Source organism: Salvia miltiorrhiza, chromosome 2, assembly GCF_028751815.1.
Source record: "Salvia miltiorrhiza cultivar Shanhuang (shh) chromosome 2, IMPLAD_Smil_shh, whole genome shotgun sequence".
NCBI classification, from domain to species: domain Eukaryota; kingdom Viridiplantae; phylum Streptophyta; class Magnoliopsida; order Lamiales; family Lamiaceae; genus Salvia; species Salvia miltiorrhiza.
Window position 1 is genome coordinate 47,626,150 of NC_080388.1, and position 16,426 is coordinate 47,642,575.

Here is a 16,426-nt window from a genome sequence, read left to right on the forward strand (position 1 = left end):
GGGGCTATAATTAAAATTACCCTAATTTTTATCATTTAAGTTAATTTTGCCTGATTCATATCACATTAAAAATACTAATTTTGAGGAAAAAATACGCAACCCAACTACTTAATCAAATGGGTTAATGGCATGTAAATTACCAAACTATTTTCAAATTCTGGTATAAATTCTGAACTTAAAAGGGTATCATGTAAATAGCTGAACTATTAATTTAATCTAATTTTGTAACTCCGGTCATTTGCCGATTGAAAATTAGTGACGTGGATGACTGGAAATCCTACCTGGATTCACCGGACAAACAATTAAACACAGTCGTTTAAATTACTGTCTATACGTCGTCGTTTGGGCTGAAGACTGATTTTTTTATAAATTAGAACCTTAAAACCTAATTCCACATTTCCACACTTGTTGCCCTAAATTAATTCGACGCAACCATGAGCAAATGGTGGAATAGCGAGACCGGAGAATCCTTTTCGAGCTCAAGCTCGTCTGAGTTGGGGTTCAACTCACCATACAATTCGCGTTCGGGTAGCTCCGCTGGGCTGCCCAAACTATGCAAACACGGCATTGCGTCGTTGAGAACTTCTCACACCCCTCTCAACCCTATGCGGCGATTCTACTGCTGCAGCCGTCGAGGGGTTAGTTGAAGTTAACTCTGTATTTAATTCCTTTCATATAATGATGTAAGTAAATGTTTCGATTTTGTTTTTGTGAATGTAGTCTGCCGAAGATTGTGGGTTATGGGAGTGGGTTGATACAGAATTGAATGACCACTACAAAGAGTGCATATCCAAACTTCGGAATGATCTGGCTAGAGCTGAGGAGTTGCGGGATCAAGCGACAATGGCGGCTACTTTGAGCAGTCAAAGGTTGGAATCAAGATTGGCTGTAATGAATTCAGCTGTCGTTGAGCTTGGTCTACTAAAGGCAAGGAATGAGACACTGGAAGGAATTGTACGTGGTCTGTTGTTCAAGATTCGGACAACCAAATGGGTTCTTTGCGTTGTGGCCTTGTTGTTTGCTTTGTTGTGGGTTCTGAAGTAAGGTAGTTCAGTTGGTGTAGGTTTTAGTTAGATAGATAGATTGAAGAGAATTATGTTCTCTTCCTTTTGCAATATATAGACCTATCTATATTCTGTATTTGGTTGGTAATGAAGACATATAATGTCTTCCTTTTGGTTTGTTAATGTAAGTAAGTAATGTATCTATTTCATGTTTAGTAATGAGTAATTCATTTTTAGCTGTAAACCTATTTGTATTGACATACATTCAGAACCAATTCCAACTAGTTTATACAAGCAAGGAAAGAATAAGAATGGAGAACTCAGAATATAAATCTGGAATAGTTATCATATCATAGCATATTGTTTGATACACTGCCATACACCAAAATATACATTAAATAGTAGCCAAATTATCCCTAAAATATCTTCAAAAGAGCTCAACATCAATGAGCAAAGCACAAATGCTGACAAGTATTTTCAGTTTACAAAAAAGAGATTACAAAAAGGTAACAGCTTCTTTTCAATTAATCTTCAAAGGTCTTGTGTTGTAGGTCCTCCATCATCCCTACTCTCCTGTGTAGGGATTTCATTGGTGCTTGGCTGATCCTTCTGGGAAGATGATACACCTTCATCAACTCTTCTTGGTTTTTTGTATTTGTGCAGTTGGGTTACCTTCTTGCTTGTACTAGAACCCTACATGAAAGTTGAATGATTTTGAGCCAACAGAAAGACATACATGTTTGCACTTGCTAACAGAAAGACATACATGATAGAACGAGTTTCCTGTTTCTTCATTGATGTAGACACCAATCCCCTTGAGGGCAGCCCCTCGTCCCTTGTAATGGCTTGACTTCCTCTTGGACTGGCTTTCATTGCCTTTTTTGTTGCTTTCATTGCCTTTTTTGTTGCTTGACTTCGCTTTGTTTCCAGTCGATTGTGTTGAAACAGGTGCGTTGTTAGTGTTTGGTCCCCCTGCCCTTTGTTTGGATGGCCTACCTCTCCTCCTCTAAGACATATGCAAATGAAGATTCATATTCAATCATGTAACTTGAAAGCCATTAACTATTTACCTTTTCTCCTTGTGGGATTATGACTGCCTCATTCTTGCATAGACGTTTGTTGTGGCCATGTTGTTTGCAGTTACTGCAAGTCATCATCACTCCATGCTTGGTCATTCGGCCATCCTTCTCTTCTGGTGCTCGCACTCTCTTTTTCTTTGGTCTGCCCGGCATCTTTGTTTTAGGGGGTGGTTTGACAATAGGACCTTCAACTTGGGGCCACATCTTCGGCCCATGAGTTGGTCTTATACCATGCTCGTAACCAGACAAATACTTTTGCACGGTGAAACACTCAGACACAAAATTGATTGGGTCAAGCTCCATGTATTTTATAGCGGCCAATGCATGCTTACAAGGGATCCCTGTGAGATCCCACTCTCTACAAGAACAGTTGTTCTCCCCACTTGTTCCAGTTTTTACATGAACAATAAATGTGTCACCTTCATATTGCACTTGAAATGAATCATGCAAGGCAGGAAGTGCAATGCAATAAGCACTTGACATGCCATTTTTCTCCAGCAATTTAGCTATGTTCGGTGTCAACCTACCCTTCACAGAACTCATGTTTTTAAATTTTTCTACCTGCCTCACCATTAACGAAGACCTTATCTCTTCTAACATGTGAATAACATGCTTACCCCTAGCATTTAATATGTAACCATTGAAGCACTCACTAATGTTATTATCTACACTATCACTCTTGGGGTGTGTTGAGATGAAGGCCTTACAGAATTTGGAAGTATCGCGTGCCATGAAATCCTCGAAGGCTGGTGGTGATTCATCCATCAGGTCTTGGACCGCAAGTTTGAATTCGGCTTCGAATGTGGCATAAACTGCTCGAAAGAAAAGGTTTTTAAGGGTTTGGCCCTTGTGAACCTTCTTCCAATTCATATATATGTGACGAGCACAGTTTCTATGCTCAGCCTCCGGTGCTAAAGCTGCAACCGCATTTTGTAGTCCCTGCAAAATAAAAGTACACACTTAAGGTTCTTACAACGATATCATGATTTGATTAAAAGTACTAAAGTATAGTAGTGTTTCGAGTTTCGTTACCTTTTGTTGATCACTAATGAAGGTCCATCCAGTGCCATCACCCATTTGGAGTTCTTCACATAATATTTGCAAAAACCAATTCCAACAAGTTTCATTTTCAGACTCAACAACAGCCCAAGCTATTGGAAACATGCCATTATTCCCATCTTTCCCTGTGGCACAGAGAAGATGCCCTCCCAAATACGTTTTCAGAAAACACCCATCAATCCCAATTACAGGCCTGCAACTGGCCTTAAAACCTACTCTCAAAGGACTCAATCCCATGTAAAAGGCTTTAAAAACATTATCTGATTGTAGAAGAAGCTCGTATCTGCCATCTGGATCCACTCTCCTCAACTCAGCCACATAATTGTTGATCATTTCATAATGTTGGTCAACTGAACCTCTAACCATCTCCTGAGCCATTCTCCTAGCTTTGTAAAGTCTATCCTTTGGTACCCTCACTTTAAACCTCTCCAGAATGTCTGCACTCAAATCCTTAACCGAAAGGTTATATCTAACCCTATATACGTTCAGGTATCTTTTAGCTATCCACTGAGAAGTCAAGAGTTTATTACTCATTGCCTTAGCACAAGTATGCTCCCGAACACAAGATCTAATCATGAACGTACCCATTGTCTGGACAGAACTACCATACAACTGCCAAGGGCATTGCTGATCACTACATTTAGCAAACAATTTTTTCTTAGTCACGGACTTAAAATGGATATATCGACCATTTTCAATTGCCCATGTAGTCAAGGCAGCCCTACACTGAAAAGCATCTTGAAAATACATGCCAAGCACAGGCTGCATTTTGCTATGGTCACATCTAGGGTCATAAACCACTTTTTTTTTCCTCAGCCTTTGTTCAAAGTCAGAATCAGTGTCATCAGAGACATATTCTTTCTCATTATCTTCATAATCAGAATGGTGTGCATGTTCTACATCGGCTTCGAAGCCACCATTTTCATTCATCAATTTAAAAACACAATCAACAGTTTTAAGTTTCTTTCGCATTTGAATGTTCTCTTCATCAGAAATATAATCTAGGTCCCCTAAGCTAACATCAGATAACTCACTGTCACTAGGTATATAATCTTCTTCTTCACTATCACTACCACTGTCAAAAAATTCCCCGTTGATATAATCTTCAATCTCAGAAAACGTTGCATTTTCCAGAGGCCCCCATTCTCCATCATCGTTTGAACCCCAATCAGTGGCTACCACTGTCTCTTCTAAACCCTCCCCTTCACCCTCAGAACCATTCCCACCCGCAATGGACCCTTCTTTCAAATCCTTACCACTCCCTTTAGGCTCAACCTGTACTTGAGGCGTTCTATCCTCACAAACTTTACCTCCCTCTTGTTTATCTGAAACAAATTTACCATCCTCTACACAAACAGTAATGATTCCATGTCCACCCATACATGTCAACATTTCCATAACACCACTATCATTTGTTATTAACTTATGTGTCTGAGTTGTTGGTATTCTATAATATATCCCACCCCAAGCCACATAACCCAATTCTTTGACATAATCAACAAGATCAAAGTACCCAAACCTATCACGATCTAACCCAATCTTTCGGTGAAACACCCCACCTATATAATGTTGTTTACATTCTAAGTTAATGAACTTACCACCATGGCAAATATGCAAACCAAACCCATCGTCACTGCACAATTAAAATACGCAAAAATTTAACAAAATTACACACCAGTACGAAATACAAAACCCTAAAAACCGTTAACAGACAATAACTACCAAAATTTCAGTTGGGGTAATCAATATACATCAGTCTAACCCTAAGTCTCACAAAAATCGACAAAGTACAGTTTCGAAAACAAAGATACAAAGGAATAATCAAAGCTAGGGCAAAACATAATAAATGGCGCACTCACTTACCTTTTCACCATTTTTCTACTGCTTGGGACCACAAATCGACAGAACCCCACGTTCTCGCTTCGAAACAAGGGTTAAGAACTGGGACCGAGTGTCGCCTGTGAAATACGACAAAATTGACGACTGAAAGTGAGGATAAAAAGGATAGAGGCTGGGAATCGCTGGCAAAAGTGAGAGTATTGATTAAAGTGAAGTGAAGATGAAAAATATTGCAAAGGAATGAAAATGAAGGAAAAGGCGGGACTTTTCGGTTCATCAACAGTCTCTACGACTGAACGACGCCGTATCAGTGATGTGGCATCCAGGCGGATGCCACATCGTCACATCCGACTTCCAACTCAACATAAATAAGTCATGTGTGCAAATTACCCAAAATATCCCTGCCGGAAATTGACCGGAGTTACAAAATTAGATTAAATTAATAGTTCAGCTATTTACATGATACCCTTTTAAGTTCAGAATTTATACCAGAATTTGAAAATAGTTTGGTAATTTACATGCCATTAACCCTAATCAAATACTACCATTCATATAAAAATTGGAAATGACGAAAAATAGTATAGCAAGCTGTAACTGCAGTAGTCACACCATCAAATAGGATCGCATATATTAATAATTTACATGGAAACGTTATGTACAACAATTCCAATATGATAACAACAATTTCTAGTATAATTGTACAGCTTTTTATTACAACTCTTCACTTAATTTTTACAGTTTTCATGCAGTTGAGCAAGTCACCATAAATAGAAATCTTGCAGAAAGCTGTGAAAACATGAATGGAAGCTAGGTTTTCTTAGTAGAGAGAAATTGTTGTACAAGCTCAAGGGAGGAACTTCTCCAGCAAACCTCCAAAGAAGAAGCTGGTCTTTGCCCAACCACTTGCTTCGAGTGCTTTCGTGTTCATTGGTGCCTTCTTTACGTTCAGCCTCATCGTCTGCCCAATCTCCTTGCGCAGGGCTTCTATGGTCCTTGCATCTACTGGTTTGCCTGATGCATCACTCACGTAGAACACGTTCATGGCTTGCTCCCCTACTGTTGTCACGCCTGCTCTTGTGACTGAGAGCCCGTTTTCTCGGAGGATCCGGGTTACTTCTGAGAGCAGCCCTACTCGGTCCTTTGCACAAAGCTCCAAGCTTAGACCCTAATCATGTTTCAACACAAACATGCACTCACTACTTGTACTTCTTTTTCATTATAAAGATAGAAAGGTATGTAATTGCAAGTGTATTAACAAATTCAGTATCTCTATATTACCTCGCTTGTTCTTCGTCTGATTGCTGCTTCGAGACACTTGATGGCCTTTTCTTTCTCTTCTTCTGTCTCCAGTGTGCAACCATCCATGTGGCGTATGAAATATTCCTATAAATCGAAGATTCCCTTTATTAGTAGAGGCGACGAATGTGAAGGGTAAATAGATTCAACACAAGCATAGCTGCTAATAATTGGTGTTGGAAACAAGAGATAGGGGATACCTGTGAAGCAAAGGGACCGTCGGATGAGATGGTGGCATGAAAGACGACGTACTGCATGTCTGTAAGGGTGCACACAATGTCGAACATGAGCTTTGGTCTATCTTTGCACTTGACAGTAACCACAGAGTAATCTTTCTCTTCGCATCGCTCAATGGTCACATTTGGTTTGACAGGATAGTCTGGCTCGGTTCCAGTAACTTCATAGTCTCTGTCTGCAAAGAACAGCTGGTGCAGGCGTCTATCGATGTGGGTTGAACCCACAGAAAAGCTGGTATAAGCTACGGAATCATCAGTACCACACCCACGAAGAATGTTTTTGAGCTGCTCTTCCATAGCAGCCAACCGTGAGGCATCATCCACAGCACGGTTAGTAATGTTATCATTAACGTAAAGAACGCAGGCTATGCGTCGGTTATGGGTCCAAACTTCAGCAGCAGCAACATTGATCTGGAGATTGGCTAGCACAGCAGAAATCTCCGACAAGAGACCAGGCCGATCCGGGCCTATAAGCTCAATAGCAGTGCAGTCACCCATAGAGCCCAATCCCACCCTCTTCCCGGGTGATGGCTTCAATAAGCCCGACATGTTTCCTTTTGGTCCTAAAGCCTATTTTTACATAATTATTAGGAAATGTACCAGATTCCTACCATGAACATATTTTTCTACAACGAGAAGGGGCTTGGAAAACAAGAAAATGCATGCATCACATTTGGTGAAGCTTGGCACGTGCTTCTTAGTTAATCGAGTAGAGATGATTTTGTTTAGGAAAACTAAGATATGAGTAAATACAGCATACCTTTTCTATGTACTCAATAGTCTTGCTGTCGCTAATCTTCTGCCCATGTTGATCAGTGACGTGAAACACTGAAAAAAGAATAGAAGCCAATGAAAGGGAACTCCAAAACAGCTTGTGGTTTGCTTATCTTCTTACATGAACCTAACCTGACCACACTAGAAACCGATTGACCGTCTGACACACATAGACATGTGCTAATATATGAGTATCATGCAGTTACAGCTTCATAGTGTTAGTCAGCACATAATAGGTACACATTGTCAACATTTCATCTTATCAGTAGTTTAATGATTGGTAAATTAATTAAATCATATAGTGTATAATAATGCATGAAAGTCGCTGCAAATTTAGTTATTTCAAAGCCTCAAAGCAAGACCTGAGAGTTCTTTTAAGTGCTGTTGGGTGGCAGAAGTCAAGAAACATGCATACCATCCATAAACCACCCGCCATCAGAGGAAATGTAAGCTTTTGTAATTGTAAGGTCAAGGTCCGTGAGGATTTGCACCACCTCCAGCAGTATCCCTGGTTTGTTCATGCTGTCAACCTGAGCAATGTAGAATTCATCTCGTCAGTTTACCAAAAACACAACGAATGCTAGCAGACATGGTCAAATTGCAATTATATTGCACTCACTCAACTAGAATCAATTTTTTTTTTTTTGATAAATTACACAAGTAAATAAATAAATTTAAAGCCGCACGATAGTGGACTCGAACCCAGGACCTCAATCCCTGAGCATTAACCACCTACCGCTTGGCCAACACACGCACATACTAGAATCATTTGTTGACATGTACAAGGGTAAACCATAGACAACTATCCTTCAGTTAGGATTTTTTTCAATGAAAAGGTATGTGCTTTCTGTCCTCCCTGTGAGCAAAATAACTTATTTTAATAACCTAGTAACTAATAATCCATGTCTTGCTTAGTTGCTTTTATGCTTTACATTACTAGAAAAACCCACTCTGCAACTATTGATATTTTTTTTTTGAGAGGAGCAACTATTGATACAACTGAAAGTGCTAAAACCCATTTTCCCTGCTTGATGTTAGCTTCATCATGCACGCTACAATATTCGAGAAGAAATTAATTTTCAGAAACACTTTTCCCTATGTCGGCTGAGTAAATTAATATTCTATATATTTTCAAAATACCATAAATCGGATGTTCTCCCTAAAATTTGATAACTCTTGTGAATGGTTACCTTGACCAGAGTGCATTCCCTGCAGCTAGAGTTGTCCACAGACACCCTGAAATAGGCAAACAAATCTTGGACATTATTTTTCAAAAATACCAAAATAAAACCTTAATTTAACATGATAGAACAAGAAAATCTAAATTTTTAACTTTGAATATCAAAACACTTATATAGCAAGATATTCTAAAATATGAGAACATGATCTGATCATCAAAGATATAAGAAGACACAAACAATAGATTTTCTATTATTGGTAAACATGAATGGTTTTAGAACTGAACTGTGGAGGATTTATTCTGATGCTTAGTGTCTCGTACTCAGGATCGAAGTACGCCCACGAACCCATTCTCTCCTCTCTGTGTCATAGCCAAATGAGCATTAATGAGAAACATGCATATTACATTTCATGAAATATAGAAGTGTTTGAATTGTTGATATAAGGAATTGATTGATTGAAAGGAATAGAAATTTACTGTCAATAACTTATAGTTGTACTAAGCAGGTGGTTAATAGCCACAATGATCATATTGGTAGTAAATTTTTATTTCTTCTCGTTAAGAAAACAAAACTCATGATTTCCTATTAATAACTAAATAATAGAAGAAAATAAGGGAGTTCAAAGTATAAATGCAGTTAGAGAACTTTTGAGATATCAAGAAGAAAATGAATTAAGAACACTGTCTGCAACGTAAGCCAAATCAATGTCCACATAGACAACTAATAGTTCACATTTTCAGCGCATTGCACTTCTTTCGTACAAGAACGCGTGAAAGGTAGAAGGTGAAAGTCATAGTAAGTCAAAGAACAGCTCATACATCTACAGAAATGCAACATAACAATGTTCGATAAGAAAATTCTGGAACCTCTTTGGCGAAAGATTAGCTCTTTTCCAGCAGCACGACTTTTATGGAGAACACCTTTACATTGTGACAATTAACTTGTCTGCAGTAAGATGATAATAGTTTTACAATTTAAGCCCACAAATTAACTAAATTTGGGAAAGAAGAAGATACCCAAGCCAAAATATTCGTAATCTCGTCATTTGTAGAAAATAAAAAACAAATGTGAATCTGCAAGGAAACAACTGAGTGGATGACTAACACTCATTCCCAATCATGACATATTTTATGTTGTTTCTCATACCTGAATCCATCTACCAAGGTGACAACATAGATTTACAATAGTTAAATGATCATAGACAAGCTCTACTAACTACCAAGTAAGTTAACAAAATCTGGGGAAGGATGATCCATTAAATTTTGATGATTGACAAAGAAAAAGTAAGAGCAGCATATTCATTCCCTCCTAGATTTCAAATTCAACCATTCATCATAACAGTACAATACAGAAATACAGCCTTTTTGAGCAAGAATGAGTTGGGATCCAAAACCGAAATATGAAAATTTCAGTGCAACTATCTCACTTGCAAAAACTTAGTTTAAAAAGGGTAATTCATTTCATCAAACCGAAGTTTATTTTTCTTAATATAGGACAGCTACTGTAGCTAAAATTCAATCTCAATCAAGCACCTTCTGGAAGTACTGTACACACAGAATGTACAATCTTTTACTTATCTGAAAAGCATTAGATATTTGTCACGTTCAAATAAGAATAGTAATTCGCTCACAATTAGCATATGTGTACAGGGCGGCAGGTGAGCTCAATAAATCATTCAAGAATTATCAAAATGAGATAGCTTAACATATGACAACTTTGACATGGCTAGAACGAGCTATATCATCTAACTGAACTACGCACCATTTTGAACCATTTACTGCAAAAACATGATTGCCACAGCACACAATTCTCAGAAAAATGTTAATAGCAACTTGCCAAATCAAAATCAATAATAAAGCAGCTGCTCTAGTTCAGAGTTGTCACTGCAAGCTTTACCAGGAAAAGTTGTTTACGGTGATAAAAAAGAAGAGGCATACCAGAATGCTTTACATCTTAACGAAATCAGTAAAATTTTACCATAATTAGAATTCGCGAAATCAGCATAGCACTTCATCAGTAAACAACAATTTTACAGAGGAATAGCAACCGAATCACACTAGGAAGTAATTAAACCTATCAATCTACGCTTCTAGCGACAGCAATTGAATCACGTCTCTAGCAAAGCATCAAATAACTCTCTCTCTCTCTCACACACGCACAGAAAGAGTAGGACAATTCACTAACCTGCAGGTCTGAGAAATGGAAGAGGTGCGAGGGGAAGTTTGCAGTTGACAGTTGGCTTCACATATACATGACCTGTGCGTGTGCAAATTGGAGTAAAAGAAACAAGAATGAAACTTTCGACGTTGGAAGAGCACTAGCCTCCACTATTATTCACAACTCAGTCTCTCTCTAGGATAGTGGGTTAGAGAGAGAAGGAATCTGTGATGTTGGTGAAAAAGGAGGAGGTGGAGAAGAAGAGATTGGGCCGTGGATGCATGGGCGAATGCAGTTGGTGGTGGAGGCTAGAGAGAGAAAGAGCGCGTGAGTAATTAATCAGAGCGTGGCCCTTAAATTCGGATTATTTAAGTCTAATCCGACAAAGTACAGCAATAACAAACGTATTACTGTATTCAGATAATGACGCGGCGACCCAACAGTGGATTCTTGTGCGCTCCCTCCCACGCTCCTCGCCGCGCGTGCCGTGTACCACCGGTTCTGGGTTTTGACTTCCTTTTTCGCTTCTCTTTTAATTACGGGCGGGCCCCATCACTTCTGAATGTTTGGTTCCACTTCTCTCTCTCTCTCTCCTACTCATACATATCTATCTGCCGATCTGGCTGATGTTGATTTATACAAACTCTCATTAAAAAAATAAACAACTCTCGACATTAATCCAAAATTGAATTAATGATGATAATCCTTGATACATCTTAAGAGTCGGGGTCACTCAACACTATGCACAGGAATAGAGTCCTCATTCTACGTCTATAAAGATTACTCACATTTTATAACATTAACATACATAAAAGAACAATATTAATTTTCTATTAATATAACATCAAGTGCTAAAGAAGGTGGTGCTCTCTAACTAAATAAATTTCCTACACCCGTCGATCATAGACTCATAATTGATGGAGGGTTTTTTTTATGTATATTTTTTAGATTATTCTTTTATGTTGTAACTTATCGTTTGATGGTCGACGATTGAGCAATTAAATTTTGAGTTGGTGTGGTTCAATGATTTGAAATGCAATTCAAACATACTTTTTATTCAATTTATAGTATTTTTTAAGTGAAAATTTAAAGTGCTCCTATCGATTAAGTTTATATGAAAGATGCTCTATTTTATAAACATGTGTATTTTTTGTTCAAATTAAGTAAGTTGTCCTTAGTTGTTTAATCATTATTGTACTCGGGAGACAACACCTTACACATTACTGATACGTTTTAAAAAAAATAATGATTTAACAGCTATCAGTCAAAAGTATACTTAACCACCATACCAAATGATCTACTGCTTGAACAATTAGATGGACTTTTGAGTTTTGACTAATAATTGTCAAATCATTTTTTTAGATATTTTTTACACATTTTAAACACATTTAGATTTAAAATAGTTATGTTTATTCGGTTATATGATTATTCAAAAAATCAATTTTAAAACAGTTTGGTATTCAAAAAATTAATTATCATTATTTCACACATATAATATTCAAAATGACCAATTTTATTCGAAATATAAGAAAATAAAAATCAAAATAACCGTTGGATTACATAGTCTAAATTAGTTAGGTCCGAAAATCAAATTTTTAGACGATTCAACTATTTTTTAATGGACAGTTTATATAATTAAAACCGACCAAAATACTCCTACAAGTATCACAATTTTATGTAGTCCTACACTAGTTAAATCAAGGAGTTTCCAAAGCATCATATAACAATCAAAATCCCAACTTTGTATATACAAAAGCAAGATTCTTGGTCGGCGCGCGAAACCTTGTATTTTGCTTTCCCATTATTCCTGGGAAAATAATTACGTTGGACATTAATTTAGGTTTTAGTGGGATCCTTCTAATCTTCTTTATCAGTTAACTTCCTCTTTTCATATTTTATGTCACATTAATCAAACTCTATTCAAGTATCACAACCATCAACCATTACAGTTTGGCACTGATTCCAATCAAGATCAAATAATCATGGCAGAGAGAGAGTGTGTGTCTTATAATATATATATATATATATATGAGGTATCTATCAATTCAAGTTGGCATAATTTGTTTGAACCACGAGAAATGGAATCGTATTCCAGCTTAAGATTTACATACTCCATTAGAAAAACAAACAAATCGAACTCATCGATGACAATCCAGATATATATATATACGCTTCACCACTACTACTTCATTTTCACCTTTTTTTCATTCTATTTCTCATCGATGTATATGCTTTGTGTATTACGTACTGTCCTAAGTTATAATTCGAGAGTAACAAAGTATAAAAGAGCATTCGTAGTGGAGTGAAGATCGTTCATATGAGCTTTTAAAAATGATTCCCATCATTTAAGAATCTATTTTTCATAGTGAGGCTCTTTTCATTTGGGTTCTTAAATTTACCTTTTTATCTTTATTTTTAATATTCTTTTCAATTAAATTTAATATTAAATTTAACAACATAAATTTCATTAAAATTAAAATTAAACATTATATTATTTAAAAAAAACAATAATTAAAAATATTACAAAAATTTGAAAAAAAAATAAATTCTACAAACTATGGTTCAATAGGACCAAATTGTGTCCATATATGTTTGACCAAATCATCTCGGAGGCAGGTGTGCAAACTGCTGTCGCGAAGTGTTTGGCTCGGGCCATATAGGCGGCGAATTCTGGTGGTGCTCTGGTATTGAACTTCGTTTGAGGACCACTACTTGATTCGGTCCTCACCACCAGCGTCGGCCTCCCAATCTGTAGGACGCTCTCCTTCATCCTTGATTATCATGTTGTGCAATATGATGCACGCAAACATGATATTGCTCATTTTCTCTTTCTTCCATAAACGAGTTGGATCTTTGATAATATCCCAATGAGCTTGAAGAACACCAAAAGTTCGTTCTACATCCTTCCGTGCAACTTCTTGCATCACTTTTAACCTCATCTTCTTCTCGTTGCTTGGAAATGAGAAGATCTTGACGAAGACTGGCCACCAATGTGGATAGATTCACTACAACAAAAACTCCAATAGAAACCCACTAAATAGAAACCGATTTTTAAGCAAAAATCGATTTCGTAGCTCCAAAAACCGATTTCATAGATACAACCGGTTTCTATTAAAAAAAGTGCGCTAATATAAACCGATTTTTTACTACCGGTTTCTATCATGTGGTGTCCTACATACGTTATGAAACCGATATTAGTTAAACTATATTATACCGGTTGAAAACCGGTTTTAAAACATATTTAAAAAAAATGAAACAAAGTAAAATCATGTAATATAACAGTGCCCTAGTATCTTCTCTTCGCTACATAACCTTCTCCGCCGCCATCTCCCCGTGCCACCCCAACTGACGTTATACCTTCCGGCGTCGCCTCCATCCCATCATCAAATCCTCAATTCCTCATTATCGACGTCCCTCGCCGCACTCGTAACTTTCCCCGCTGCTGTGAAGTCGAATTTCGTAGGAAAAAGATTTCAATGAAGAAACGTAACCTAAGGCGCAGATTTCACCTTTAGTTTCACAAGACAAAACCTAAGGCACATATTTATTGTCTAGTTTTTATCTTTTCCACATCTTACTTCTTAGATTTTTATCTTTTTCTTTCGGTTTCTTAACTTTGCTTGTGGGATTGTGGCTTCTCTGCTCAATGTTGGCAATGCTTGAATGTTGATTGATTTTGTTGTGTTGTGAATAACAATTTGATCGATTGCATAGTTGAGTTTTCCATTTTCCCCTGCCTCCATATACGACTTCTAGAATAGCATTAAGTTAAAACATTAGGTGATATTTGTTCTTGCTATTTTTTTAATTTCCACAAATTTGTGCTTATGTTAATTTTAGACTTTATTGTAAAATAATACTCCCTCCGTCCGCCAAGATTATGTAAAAATTACTATATTTGGCGTCCGCCAAGATTATGTCACTTTCCTTTTATGGCAATGGTCCCACCATCCTCTTTAATATTTTATCCTTACTAACACTCTTTATTTACAAAAAACTCACTCAAAATTCAATCTCAACCACACATCTCATAAAGTGGTGGGACTCTTTCTCCACTACATCAAAATCATCACCAATTTTATTAAATCTCGTGCCCAAGCAATTTTACATAATTTTGGCGGACGGAGGGAGTAGTTCTTTGTAAGAGAAGGCTGCAAAAGCAAATTTGATCATCATATGTTGTGAAATAATATTTCTCTCTGAAACATATCAATTTGATCATCATATGGGAATGTATTGAATTGAATATTGAGTAGAAAATAATTAAAATTGATATATATATAGGTGTTTGTTGACTTGATATATGAGTGTTGTTGTGAGTTAAAATATCTTGAAAGCAAAAGTATGTATAGGAATGTATTGAATTGAGTATTGAGTAGAAAATAATTAAAATTGATATATATATATATATAGGGTGTGGTTATAATGAGAACCACACTTATCGTGAGAACATAAGAACCATTAAAATCAATGCATCTGCTATATAAATTAATGCATTTGCTATTAAATTTAATGCATCCGAAAATAATAAAAAATTTGCTCCCTTCAGGATTCGAACCCAGGATCTGCATTCATCCACCAAGATGATGCATCCACCGTAGATCTTGACGATCGAATGGCTTAAAATGGTTCTCCGTTCTAATTTTATTTAGTGGTTCTTATTTGAACCTCTCCCTATATATATATATATATATATATATATATATATATATATATATATATATTGGTGTTTGTTGACTTCATATATTGGTGTTGTTGTGAGATAAAATGTGATATATTGTTATCTTCAAAGCAAAAGTAAGTATGAGAATGTTATTGAATTGAGTTTTGCAGGCAATATGATCAAAGCTAGCTTGGATGCAAAGAGGAAGGAAGGCCATATTTAGTTATTGAAAAATTGAGGCTTCAAGAACATTTGATTTTGAAACTTGATATTAGATTTTCATTTATTACATTGATAGTTGAAACTTGGTGCGAGACATTGGAGATGATTGTAACGAATATTGGTGATAAATGATTGTGTAATTCAATATTTGTTATTAGTAATATATAATTTTATTTAAAAAAACTATTTTTATAGGGCCTACAAAATGTATTTACAATTTTTTTCCCCTTTAAATTAGCTACAAAACTGTTTTTTAACTGGTTTCTATGAGTATCTTTTTCGTGATTTCTTTTGTGGTAATAGACACCGTTAAAAGTGGTGCTAATAGAAACCGGTTGAAAATCGGTTTCTTAGATAGCCTCTAGTATGGTGGGAACCGTGGGCCACGAAGTGCACCGTTGCTTGATTTCTCGAAAAAATATTGTTGAACAACGTCAATTGATTAAGAACGTTGATGTCGTATTAGAGCCTGAGATTCCAAAGAAGGCATGCCAGATCCAAAGATCCTGAAATGCCACAACCTCAAGAATAATAGTCAGCTCGTATTCGACTTCGAGGAAGATGTTGTTGGTAGCACTATAGTCCAACCTATCCTCCTAATTCATCATCATCAAGGAAAAGGCTCCATCAACGCATCGTGAGGCTGCCGACATCATTGGTGAACAATATGCTCGACGACTTCAAGAAGAGGATAATGAAACTTATACACGTAGTTTGCAAATGAAGGAGGGTGAGGAGGAGGCCGATCAAGCACGACATGATGTGAAGGAGGAAATCACCACTAGAGGTAAGGGTAAGGGTAAAAAATCACTTACTTCTAACTTTTTTGTTAAACATTTCAAGAAAGTGAGTTGATCAAGAGATCCAAATGAAGGTCCCAATGCACCGAAAAAATTCACGGCATATTGTAACTATT

The 16,426-nt window shown here is 36.8% G+C and overlaps 2 protein-coding genes across 5 annotated transcripts; one reads left to right on the forward strand and one right to left on the reverse strand.

Annotated features, from left to right (window-relative positions):
• The first annotated feature begins 413 nt into the window (after window positions 1-413).
• Window positions 414-1,044, forward strand: LOC131009634 (uncharacterized). The gene is made up of 2 exons (XM_057937046.1): window positions 414-638; window positions 721-1,044. The coding sequence occupies exons 1-2, from the start codon at window positions 435-437 to the stop codon at window positions 1,042-1,044; spliced, it is 528 nt and encodes a 175-aa protein (XP_057793029.1). The 5' UTR covers window positions 414-434.
• Window positions 1,045-5,576: 4,532 nt separating this feature from the next.
• Window positions 5,577-11,407, reverse strand: LOC131011789 (ACT domain-containing protein ACR3). 4 transcript variants are annotated; one of them, XM_057939628.1, is made up of 9 exons: window positions 10,653-11,407; window positions 9,335-9,413; window positions 8,753-8,827; window positions 8,478-8,523; window positions 7,703-7,817; window positions 7,274-7,341; window positions 6,478-7,083; window positions 6,260-6,364; window positions 5,577-6,146 (listed from the first exon to the last, which is right to left on the reverse strand). In XM_057939628.1, the coding sequence occupies exons 3-9, from the start codon at window positions 8,815-8,817 to the stop codon at window positions 5,826-5,828; spliced, it is 1,326 nt and encodes a 441-aa protein (XP_057795611.1). In that variant the 5' UTR covers window positions 8,818-8,827; window positions 9,335-9,413; window positions 10,653-11,407; the 3' UTR covers window positions 5,577-5,825. The 4 variants fall into 4 exon arrangements, with proteins under 4 accessions (XP_057795611.1, XP_057795609.1, XP_057795610.1 ...); XM_057939626.1 differs by having other exon boundaries at window positions 10,446-10,953; XM_057939627.1 differs by having other exon boundaries at window positions 10,230-10,949.
• Between the last annotated feature and the right edge of the window lie 5,019 nt (window positions 11,408-16,426).